We start from the raw sequence: 12496 nt of genomic DNA, 5'->3' as shown, positions 1-12496 counted from the left end.
AGAGAGAGAGAGAGAGAGAGAGAGAGAGAGAGAGAGAGACAGAGAGAGAGAGAGAGAGAGAGAGAGAGAGAGAGAGAGAGAGAGAGAGAGAGAGAGAGAGAGAGAGAGAGAGAGAGGGTTGGCCGGACCTGCGTTATATGGAGTGTGCAATACGGAAGTCACTGCTTGTTTAAAGTGGTGTTTGTATCCTCTGCTTTCTCCTCCACCAATTTTTATCATTCACATTTTTCAAATAAACCATTGATCACTACCACATTGTTCAGTTAGTCCTATATATTTCTCAATATAAAATGATCAAATATTCTCATGTATCTCGTTGCGTGTATTTAAAAAAAATAAAAAATAAAAAATAAAAAAAAAACAGGACTTTGCTGCCTCATTTGTGTTGGAAAATTATGTTCATTATTGTCTTTTTTTATTTTATATCTGTTTATCTGTCACTTACTCACCTGTATATCTGTCACTTACCTGTATATCTGTCACTAACTCACCTGTATATCTGTCACTAACTCACCTGTATATCTGTCACTTACTCACCTGTATATCTGTCACTTACTCACCTGTATATCTGTCACTTACCTGTATATCTGTCACTAACTCACCTGTATATCTGTCACTAACTCACCTGTATATCTGTCACTTACTCCAACCATGGAGTAAGTGTAAGTATATACCACGTGTAAGTGGAGTAAGTATATCTGTGACTCACCTATATACGAGTGCTTAATATCTCACTATGGAGTGTAGCAACTCTCTCTTGACCCTTTAATATGAATTAGAGACGAAAAACCATACGCTGGTTACTATTGATTTTTGCCAGTCTTGAAGCACTTGAGTCGCCTGTGGTTGGTCACTCACCCGCTACAGTTGTCTCACCCCGTCCGTGGAGGACAGAAGAACGTGTATAAACACTTATACACTGTTAGTGTTGGTAGTGAATGGCCATGTCTGGCGTAAGAAATAAAATGAAAAACAAAGTGAATGAAAAGGGCAAGGGATTAGCTCAGGTGAATGAACTGAACTTGGAAAGGACCGTCCAAGTGGTTGGGCACCATTCCTCCCCTCCCCCGTCCCATCCCAAATCCTTATCCTGACCCCTTCCAAGTGCTATATAGTCGTAATGGCTTGGCGCTTTCCCATGAAAATTTCCTCCCTCTCTTCCCGCTCTTCCTGGACTTGTAATCCTGTGGTCCCGGGTTCGATCCCGGGCGCCGGCGAGAAACAATGGGTAGAGTTTCTTTCACCCTATGCCCCTGTTACCTAGCAGTAAAATAGGTACCTGGGTGTTAGTCAGCTGTCACGGGCTGCTCCCTGGGGGTGGAGGCCTGGTCGAGGACCGGGCCGCGGGGACACTAAAAAGCCCCGAAATCATCTCAAGATAACCTCAAGAAGATAACCTTCCCCCTACGGCTGTTCAACTCGTCCTTCTAATAGACCGTCGGCCAAAAATCGTCGTACTAGAAAATGGAAGCGGCTGTCGAAATTGACATATAAAGTCCCGTTTTCTGTTTTGGGTTCTCTGGCAGGTTAGGACAAGGGCACTTTAGTACGACAGTTTCCTGACGTTGGGGGGGACCTTAGGAGGACGGGGTGAGGAGGCTCAGAGCTTCAGCTCCCGGGCCCTGCCTCATGGTAAGCCTTACCACATACTGATCACGTGCGACAGTGAAACACAACAGGTGAAATGATCAGAGGCAGTGAACAGTGTAGTTTCACTCTCATAACTCACTGCACAGTTTCTCCTCATAACTTACTGCACAGTTTCCACTCATAAGTCACTTCACAGTTTCCCCTCATAACCTCATGCACTGGTCTCCCTCATAACTTACTGCACAGTTTCCCCTCATAACTTACTGCACAGTTTCCCCTCATAAGTCACTGCACAGTTTCCCCTCATAACTTACTGCACAGTTTCCCCTCATAACTTACTGCACAGTTTCCACTCATAAGTCACTGCACAGTTTCCCCTCATAACTTACTGCACAGTTTCCCCTCATAACTCACTGCACAGTTTCTCCTTATAACTTACTGCACAGTTTCCCCTCATAACTCACTGCACAGTTTCCCCTCATAACTTACTGCACAGTTTCTCATAACTTACTGCACAGTTTCCCCTCATAACTCACTGCACAGTTTCCCCTCATAACTTACTGCACAGTTTCTCCTCATAACTTACTGCACAGTTTCCCCTCATAACTCCCTGCACAGTTTCTCACAACTTACTACACAGTTTCCCATAACTTACTGCACAGTTTTCCCTCATAACTTACTGCACAGTTTCCCCTCATAACTTACTGCACAGATTCACTCTCATAACTTACTGCACAGTTTCTCATAACTTACTACACAGTTTCCCATAACTTACTGCACAGTTTTCCCTCATAACTTACTGCACAGTTTCCCCTCATAACTTACTGCACAGATTCACTCTCATAACTTACTGCACAGTTTCTCATAACTTACTGCACAGTTTCCCCTCATAACCTCATGCACAGCTGTCCCTCACAGCCTCCTGAGCACACAACATAGATCGTCTTGGGAGTGAGAAAACGAATATACAAGTGCGGGGAAAGAAGGGCGTACATACCAGAGGCGGGCTGAGCCACGCCCACCACGACCCCCGCCCACACCAGCAGCCACGCCCACATCTCCACGCTGGTCACCGTGGCCACGCCCATCACCACTCTAACCCTTGGGGTGTCGCTAATGGCTCGCCATCTGCACAGGAATATAAGAAAATATATATATTTACTATTGACATCAATGTGAATCAACAAGTCAATTATAAACTATGTAATATATCAATATATATGTGTACTCATTGATGACGTAGTAGTAGTAGTAGTAGTAGTAGTAGTAGTAGTAGTAGTAGTAGTAGTAGTAGTAGTAGGCTTCATTGATGTAGTAGTAGATACTTAAAGAATATTATCCAGTAATAACTGCAGATGTTTGATTAGAAACAAACAACCATTTAAAGTAACGAAATACTAATTAATACTTAAATAATAATTAAATATATGTACAATCATTAAATCATTAAAAATTGAATTAAATTGATGTTTGAATAATAATGAATTCTTAAGGACTTGACGTCATGTTATTAATAATAATTGTATATAATTAACTAAGACCTAAATTATTATATGATAATTAAATCAATTAATAATAAACTAATTAAATAATACAATTATTATATGTTAATTTTACAAATTTATTGTAAAATTATCAGTTACAAATTTATTTATTAATAATAACTGAATAATTAAATAATTAAATAATTCAAGATATTTGAAATAAGTAAATAATTTAGTAATATTTAAACTAGTAAATGTTTGTAACAATCAAAATATCAAAATAACTTTTAAATATCTAAAGACATACAGTCATATACTTCAATAAATTATAACATTTATAAATCAACAAACTGGACACGATTGTACATGACCTCAACAGATATATGTCGACTAGATTATCTATATATTATCCTAATTATCGTCATTATCATTACTACTGAGATAAATCACATGAACGCGACATATCAATGAACAAATCCACAGGAGCCGTGATGCAGGTTCGAACCTATACGCTGGATCCTCCCGAGCTCCACTATAGAGCGTCTGCCGGGGAACACACTCTGGTTCGAATCCTTACTACGGCACCTGGGGATGGGGGTTCTGTGCACTCTAGATGTGGTTTTTATGGGGGTTCTGTGCACTCTAGAGCACCTTCCTTCAGCCTGAGAGCTACCTGCACCAATGGTTCTGCAACAGTGCGCACCTGTTGCAACACATGTGCCACGCATTGCACACGAGAACTGTGCATTTCTTCGCACAAGTCTTGTACGAGGGGTCACGTTGCCTGAGAGTAGACGTTGTTGATAAGATGCCTGACCAGTGGTTGTGGCTTGGTGGCCATGCTGGCAGGCGGAGGTCGTGACACCTATCCTCTATGACCAGGGAGTGGGGGGGGGGGAGGAGGGAAGAATGTGAATGGTTATATGTGTATATATATGTATATATATATGTATATGTGTTTGTGTGTGCGTTTTCTATTTGTATTTGTTATTTATCCTGTTAGGACAAATAGAGCTCCGACTTTATAACGATCGGTAGGTTGCCTAATGTGCTCTCTCTCTCTCTCTCTCTCTCTCTCTCTCTCTCTCTCTCTCTCTCTCTCTCTCTCTCTCTCTCTCTCTCTCTCTTTCCTCTCACACGCACATACACATTCCCAGAGGCATCATCTTCTTTCTACCTTGCTGGGAATCGTACCTGGGCCCTTCGGTCTAAGACTCAAGTGTGTATATTCACCTAGATGTATTCACCTAGTTGTTCTTGTGGGGGTTGAGCTCTGCTCTTTCGGCACGCCTCTCAACTGTCAATCAATCAACTGTAACTACTAACTAATTTTGTTTTCACACACACACACACACACACAGGAAGCAGCTCCGTAACAGCTGTCTAACTCCCAGGTACCTATTTACTGATAGGTAACAGGGGCATTCAGGGTGAAAGAAACTTTGCCCATTTGTTTCTGCCTGGTCCGAGAATCGAACCCGGGCCATAGAATTACGAGTCCTGCGCGCTACCCACTCAGCTACCAGACCTACAGTGTGTGTGTGTGTGTGTGTGTGTGTGTGTGTGTGTGTGTGTGTGTGTGTGTGTGTGTGTGTGTGTGTGTGTGTGTGTAGTAGTAGTATTGAGCGAACAATACCTTGCCTTTACATTTATCGCGACGGTCCAAACTTTGCCACAATATATTATGCTGTAGATCAGCCACCTTAAGCTCCTCTAGTCTTGCTTGCTCCCTTTGTCGCTCTGCTCCGAAATTTTTAGCTAGTAAGATCAAATTAAATGATACTGGGGGATGATGACGATGATTAACATGATGCTAAGTGTACCGATGATAAATATATTCATGATTATCCTGAAATTGGTGATGATGATATGAATGATAAAGAAAATGACATTGATGAGAATGATAGATAATATAAATAGTGTTAGAATAGAAGCCGTAGAAATATTACCAGTCCGACTTCAGGTACAGGTAAGTCCAAACTCACCTTATCGTCATATCTCCACCTACCCGTGCCCACCAAGTCCCCCACACACACCCAGTTCGATACCCACCACCACCCCCCACCTCCCTTACCCCGAGTAGGTGGGTAGGTGTTCGTCCGAAAACGCAAACTTGGTCTCCTGAAATATTCATATGCAACGAGGCGTCGTCTGGTGGCTCATCTGAAGGAAATTGAGTTAGTAAACGCTGCCTCCTCCCTCAGTGACATTTAGGGGGGTGTTAGGGGTAGGGGTAGAGGAGTTGGGGGTGCTAGGGGAGGGGGGTGTGTGGGGGAAGGGAGGGGGGCTGGAGATAGGTGTGTGCGGGTGTTCCAGGTTCATGGAATACACGGGGATATCTATATGAACACAGCCAAAGGAAGAGTCCATGTTGGTGCTGGGAGAGACCTGTAGGGTGTATGTATGGAGGTGTTGGTTGCATCACTCCTGGAGATGGTTGCTGGGTGCTCAGGTGTGTGTGGGCTGGCTGGCTGGCTGCTGCTGCTTCCCAGACTCACCTGTTGCGGTGGAGGCAGCTGTCTTGGCCAGGTGTGTGGACTTGGTGGGTGGGATGCAATATATCTGGCTACTCTTAGATGTAGATAGATAAACACTGACTGGTAAGCCCACATTCACTCACTCACTCATTGACACACACACACACACACACACACACACACACACACCACACACACACACACACACACACACACACACACACACACACACACACACACACACACACACACACACACACACACACACACACACACACACACACACACAATATTCATGCCACAGTCAGCCTTGGTCAACTCTTGCATTTATTACTCAACTCTCTTGGTGTGTATGTCATCACTCACTAAGAAAATCCGCCTTAATATATGACGTAATGTGTTGATGGATGACACCTGCATGTGAGGGGTAGAAGGGTGGGTTGGTGGGTGAGTGGTGGATGTGGGTGAGTGGATGGTGGATGCTGGTGAGTGGAGGAGATGGATGGATGGTGGATGTGAGCAGATGACGGATAACAGGGGAATAGCACAAGAATCGAGTTAATAATTAATAATTCATAGTGTCGGGGGACAGGCAGCCAGTGTATATATACCCGTTAGGCTTATATCGAGGGTCCCTCAAGGTCAAACTACTCCTTACCCCAGGATGCAACCCCACAACAAGCTCTCTAACTCATAGGTACCCGCTTACTGCTAGGTGAACAGTTGCATTAGGTGATATGAAACGCGCCCAACCAATTCTGTCCCGCCCGGGATTCAAACCCTGAATTCTCGATTGTGAGTCGAGAACGAATCCAACTGTACTACTGGCACCCCTTATAACTATTGACCCTTAACTGAGCTAACTGCTGAAGCAATATATATATATATATATATATATATATAGAATGTCTGTCTCTGTTTTAGGCTGGAAGGCCGGATGGCTACGGTTAGTCTCGTGCAGCTTTCAGTGGTGAGGGAGGGAATAATCAGTGGGGAAAGCGCCAAGCCATGTCGACTATATAGCACTTGGAAGGGGTCAGGATAAGGATTTGGTAAAGAATGGTGGGAAAGGAACGGCGACCAACCACTTTGGGACGGTCGGGGGATTGAACACCGATCTGCATGAAGCGAGACCGTCGTTGTACCGTCCCTAAGCCCAAGTGTTCGGGCTTTTACTGGCGACAATTTGTAAACTCATGGTAAACTACACATGGTTTTCCGCCCCACTTGAATTTCACTGTTATAATGTTCATAGCCTATGTTCCCGCTGAATAGCCAGGCTCTTATCCAAGGGAAGATTAGCCCCAATCCCTCTCTAATCATCCCTTCGCCAGTCATGGTATTAAAGGCTTTGGTAAAATCAGTTATCTAAAATGTCCCAATCTTTTGCTCCATCGAAATGTTTTAAATATGCTGAAAATTAGTGTGAAGGAATTTGTTTAAAGCAAGTAGCGCTTAAAATTAAACAATGTTGCAAATTGATAATCTTTTTTTTTATACATAAATGGACTTTTGTTTGTTAATGATTCAAGCAACTTTCCCCACAATAGACATTAAGCTAATTGGCCATTACTTTGACCTAAGTCCTCTCTCCCATTATATAAATCTGTGCCAACTTAGCGACCCTCCACCATCGACTCAAATAGGATACCCAATTAGAAACAATTGGTTGTTCTGAAGTATCAAACACGGAGGCTCAATATGACCCGAGAGTGTACAACACTGATCTTAACGTGATGACCCAACATAATAGTAGTGACCTTTGTGGCGCCTGTTTGTACACCATATTTTAGAGACGGGGAGAGAGAGAGAGAGAGAGAGAGAGAGAGAGAGAGAGAGAGAGAGAGAGAGAGAGACAGAGAGAGAGAGAGAAAGAGAGAGAGAGAGAGAGAGAGAGAGAGAGAGAGAGAGAGAGAGAGAGAGAGAGAGAGAGAGAGAGAGAGAGAGAGAGAGAGAGAGAGAGAGACAGAGACAGAGAGCGAGAGACAGAGACAATCAGAGAGAGAGAGAGAGAGAGATAGACAGAGACAGAGAGCGAGAGACAGAGACAATCAGAGAGAGAGAGAGAGAGAGACAGACAGACAGAGAGAGAGAGAGACAAAGAGAGAGAGAGAGAGAGAGGTGGGGGACCTTGCTCAAGCTGATCTCAACAGGAATAATATATCCCGGTTCTTAAGGTATAAATATTTCTCGGGAGGAAAAAAAATATGGCCACCATCCTGTCGTAATTTCATCTTTACGAAAATATGGCATCAATTTGTTAAACTAGCAGAGGTTCTAGAGGGTGATCGGCGCTGCCAGGGTGTGCTGTCTACGCGAGTGCCACTGTGTGAACAATTATCCGGATACGGTACTGTTTCTGAGTAACGCCCTCTGATCACTGTACAGTTTATGCGGAGGTGCTGTGGCGGATTATATCTTATCTTATGGGTATATTGAATGAAACTATACCACATTTAATTTTACTGTCCATTTCAGCAATGCTGTAACGGAATTATCGGCACATGGCCGATAACCTCGTGTGATTATTGTCTTGAACTCTTATCCGGCCAGAGTACAGTTTATGTGGGCAATGTTATCCGGCCTGGGTGCCGTTTAGGTGAGCAGTGTTGTTAGAAACCATCCGGACCGAGTACGGTTTATGTTGGTATTGGCTTGGGGAACTATCCGGCCTGGGGTACAGTTTTGTGGGCGATGCCGTGAGGAACTATCCGGCCTAGGGGTACAATTTTATCCTGGTAGTACTGTGGGGTTATACCCAAGCCTGCTTGTACGGGACGGAGGTACCTGGCCAGAAACCTCAGTAATGGTAAGTGGCTTTTTTCTACCTAGGCTTTTTATCATTAATATCATTACTAATATCAGTATTACTATTAATATTCTCCTTTTTATTATAATTATTTTCATTCTTATCATCATTATCATTATTATTTTGACTCTTATTGTTATTGTTATCATTACTACCATTAGTAGTGGTGTAAATGGTTTTATTATAATTTTTTACGTCATTAGAGATACTTTTAAGCTACAGGATAACTTTATCTGTTCAGATACAAACGCAGGGAATCTATAGTGTTACTGAACACCGTTGTGAGGCATTTGCAACATGCTTGCAAGAGTGTTTCTAAATGTTGAAGAGACGGTGGGCCTTGGTCGTCAGTTTCTTGTCAAAGTGCGTTGCCTATTCGTGTATATTTCGGGTGTTGAGGGCGTTGAGATTGTTGCATTCGTGCAACAATCCATACCCCTGGGGTGTGGTCTGGGGTGAGGCCCGGGGTGTGGTCAGGGGTGTGGCCTGGGGTGTGGCCTGGGGTGTGGCCTGGGGTGTGGTCTGGGGTGTGGTCTGGGGTGTGGCCTGGGGTGTGGCCTGGGGTGTGGTCTGGGGTGTGGCCTGGGGTGTGGCCTGGGGTGAGGCCCGGGGTGTGGCCTGGGGTGTGGCCTGGGGTGTGGTCTGGGGTATGGTCTGGGGTGTAGCCTGGGATGTGGTCTCGGATCTGGCCTGCCTTGTGTGGGTATTGGAGTGTGTGTGTGTGTGTGTGTGTGTGTGTGTGTGTGGTAGTGGGTCTCACACACACACTATGGTTTCTTCTCACCCAACCACTTGTTCTGGGCGGTAGAGCGACGGTTTCGCCTCATGCAGGTCGACGTTCAATTCCCGACCGTCCCAAAGGGGTTAGGCACCATTCCTTCCCCCTCCCCCCCCCCCCGTCCCATCCATAATCCTTATCCTGATCCCTTCCAAGGCTACATTGTCGTAATGGCTTGGCGCTTTCCCCCTGGTATTTCCCTTTCCTTCTCTGTATGCGTCATATTCATATTCATTAACAGTCATACACAACAGTCATACACAACAGTCATACACAACAGTCATACACAACAGCCATACACAACAGCCATACACAACAGTCATACACAACAGTCATACACAACAGCCATACACAACAGCCATACACAACAGCCATACACAACAGCCATACACAACAGTCATACACAACAGTCATACACAACAGTCATACACAACAGCCATACACAACAGCCATACACAACAGTCATACACAACAGTCATACACAACAGCCATACACAACAGTCATACACAACAGTCATACACATCAATCATACACAGAAGCTAACCAAATAAATTCCTTAGTGGGAGATCGCTTGCTGTTGAAGATTCTTATTCTTGTCTTGCAGATATCTTGTTATAAGAAAAAGTTTGATTAGTGATAACCCACAAGCCGTGTAAGATGTGTTATCTTAACCGTGTTATCATGTGACTGGGATCATTCTCCGGCATTAGTGTCATAACACTGTTCTCTTCAGTCAGTTCACTATCAAATAATTATCTTTAAAAGTGCTACCTCTTTCTATATTTTTATAATCTGCTTCTTTAACGTCACTTTCCTCTGATGCGAATGTGATACAGATTGGTTCGACCACTGATTTCATGCTATACAATTTTCTAATTATCTCCCAAAGTCTCTTCTAATTCTAACGTATTGAAATTAAAATTGAAATAAGTTTATTGAAGAATAAATGGACACAAAGTGATGAGGTAGCTCAAGCTCTTCTCACCTCGTTTAGTACAGTAACGTGTTCTTAAAATATATATAGACATACATAAATCACATACAATCAACATATTACCGAACATTCTGAGTGATAAACATATGCATTTCTTCCTTTACATATGCAGTATGTTCCCAGACGTACACACACATACTTGTATGACTAGATACACAGGCAATTTGCAATAGACATTCAGATAATTCAACAAAGTTACAATTTTGGTGCAAAGTTCTTATATATCTCTCCTGAATATCATGAGTCTTTCCGTTGTGACACATCCAGACTATTTGTTCAGGAACAGTTCTCATCTCAGTGTTTCTATATACATTAATCAGGGGACAATCAAGAACATAATGGGCCAGGGTGTGAGACCTTATCATACCACATAGTTTACACTTCGTGTCATTATCATGAACACCTATCCCATATTCCCAGTAATATTTGTACCCAAGCCTGAGCCGCATGTGTGTACAGAGTCACTCGAAACACTTCTCCTTTTACTATAAGTGAAATGGGTGTTTTCACTCACACACATGTAGTGTATTATGGTCTGACTTCCCTCATACATTGTACCTCTCCTCGTCACTTCTGCCTGTGCCTAAATATTTCTAATTTTCCTTCTTATTTGGCGCATTGTTAAAACACTTTCAATGTTAACTTGTGGTTTTGGTGTGGCACGTTTGGCCAAGTCCTGCGCCACCTCGTTGAGAATTATTCCAACGTGAGATGGAATCCACATGAATTTCATTCTTGTGACTTTTCAGTTGTATCTCATTTATCAGGTGCTCCTCGGCACTCGACAAATACAAAAACATCTTTGTCGTCTTGACGTACTTCCTCCAAACCAGCCACAATGGCCTGCAGTGCAGCCTGTGTGGATGATATATAATTATTAAGTTCAATTTTCCTGTCCACAGTTCCAAATTCTGTGTATTCCCTAATTCATTCTTGTGTGTCCGGTACCTGTCCCTACTTGTATGTTTTCTCTTTCTTTTCCTTACCTTCATGCTTGTGATCATTCTTTGTTCAGTTCTCAGGGGTTAAACCATGAGCTCCATCTACACCGACACCTTCTCCCTTGCTCTAAAGTAAGTCTTTCTGGTGTCTCTACTAGCCTTAGTCTCCGTGTTTCATCTTCACGTTGGCTTCTTGATTCTCAGTATATTTCCCCAAGGCTGAAAGTTCTACCCCATGACTTTGCTCTCGAGTTATTGGCCCTTTTTGTGGCTCCCTGAATGAATTATATACTGGATGTATATGTATTGGCATAACTCTGTCTGCATTTCCTGTTGCTTCTTAGAGGGCTGATGATCACCACCTCTCTTCCCTTGAATGTTTGCTTCTCATTTCTACTACGATCCAGGAGAACCTTTCACCTACTATCTGATATTTTCTTCGAAGTTCACTTTTCTTTCAGTCAGTCAGCTTTCAGTTGATAGCGTTTTAATTGCAGTTCATTAAGTGTCAGAACAGGTTGAGATCAACTGATAAACAAGAGTTATTTTTCTTAAATTGTTAAGTAGGTATCAAATTCGTGTATTAAAAATTTGTGTTTTGTCAAGAGTAGTGTTGAAGAAGAAGTCTTCACACCATCACCACTCACTGCAGATACGTAGTAAATCTCTCGACGATAAATATCCAGTGACTCGAGACACAGCTTATCATTGGCTGCCACTCTGAGAGGCAGCCAATGATAACTCTCTATTTCTCCACCAGAGCGAGAGATCAGCTGCAACCTCACAGATATATATATATATATATATATATATATATATATATATATATATATATATATATATATATATATATATATATATATATATATATATATATATATATATATTCACCTTATGCTGTAAATCCTGGGGCAATAACACACTACACAGTATGGTGCCTCACAGTTCAAACTCTGTGCATGGAGAAGAGAAGGAAAGTTACACCTGGTTTGCAGTATATAATATAATGACTACGTCAGAGGTACAAAACAGACAGTAAAAAGAAAAGCCCTTCTCTGACTCCTGGACTCTGACCCATGACAGCACAATCTTATTACTTGACCTTATTTTATGCAGTCTTTCCAATCAGCTTCATATCCATTGTTTAATGTCATTTGCGCTAATTCGGTAATACAAATTGTAAACAAATTTTGTAACAATCCATTTTTATTCGCTGGACATAATAGTCTAAGTACTATAAATTATAGGAGAATGAGCTGTCATTCCAGTGTGACACCTTCCTAATTTGCTAATAGTTTACAGAATTATGAAGATGCCTCACAGAAACCCCTGTAATATTATGTAAAACAAATTACTTAGGTAAATTTGTATAGCATCCTCCTCCTCCTAGGATGGCATTACAAGAGTGAAGACTATTCACGA

General features: G+C 42.5%; 1 protein-coding gene across 1 annotated transcript in view; it reads right to left on the bottom strand.

Annotated features, from left to right (window-relative positions):
• Positions 1 to 12496, bottom strand: part of LOC123754440 (uncharacterized) — a 274623-nt gene that overhangs the window by 186374 nt on the left and 75753 nt on the right. The window contains exon 2 of the mRNA XM_069326534.1: positions 2588 to 2718. Coding sequence (XP_069182635.1) covers positions 2588 to 2678 — 91 coding nt within the window. The 5' untranslated portion in view covers positions 2679 to 2718. The remainder of the gene's footprint in view (positions 1 to 2587; positions 2719 to 12496) is intronic.

This window comes from Procambarus clarkii, chromosome 18, assembly GCF_040958095.1.
Source record: "Procambarus clarkii isolate CNS0578487 chromosome 18, FALCON_Pclarkii_2.0, whole genome shotgun sequence".
NCBI classification, from domain to species: Eukaryota; Metazoa; Arthropoda; class Malacostraca; order Decapoda; family Cambaridae; genus Procambarus; species Procambarus clarkii.
This window is presented reverse-complemented; position numbering and strand designations above follow the sequence as displayed.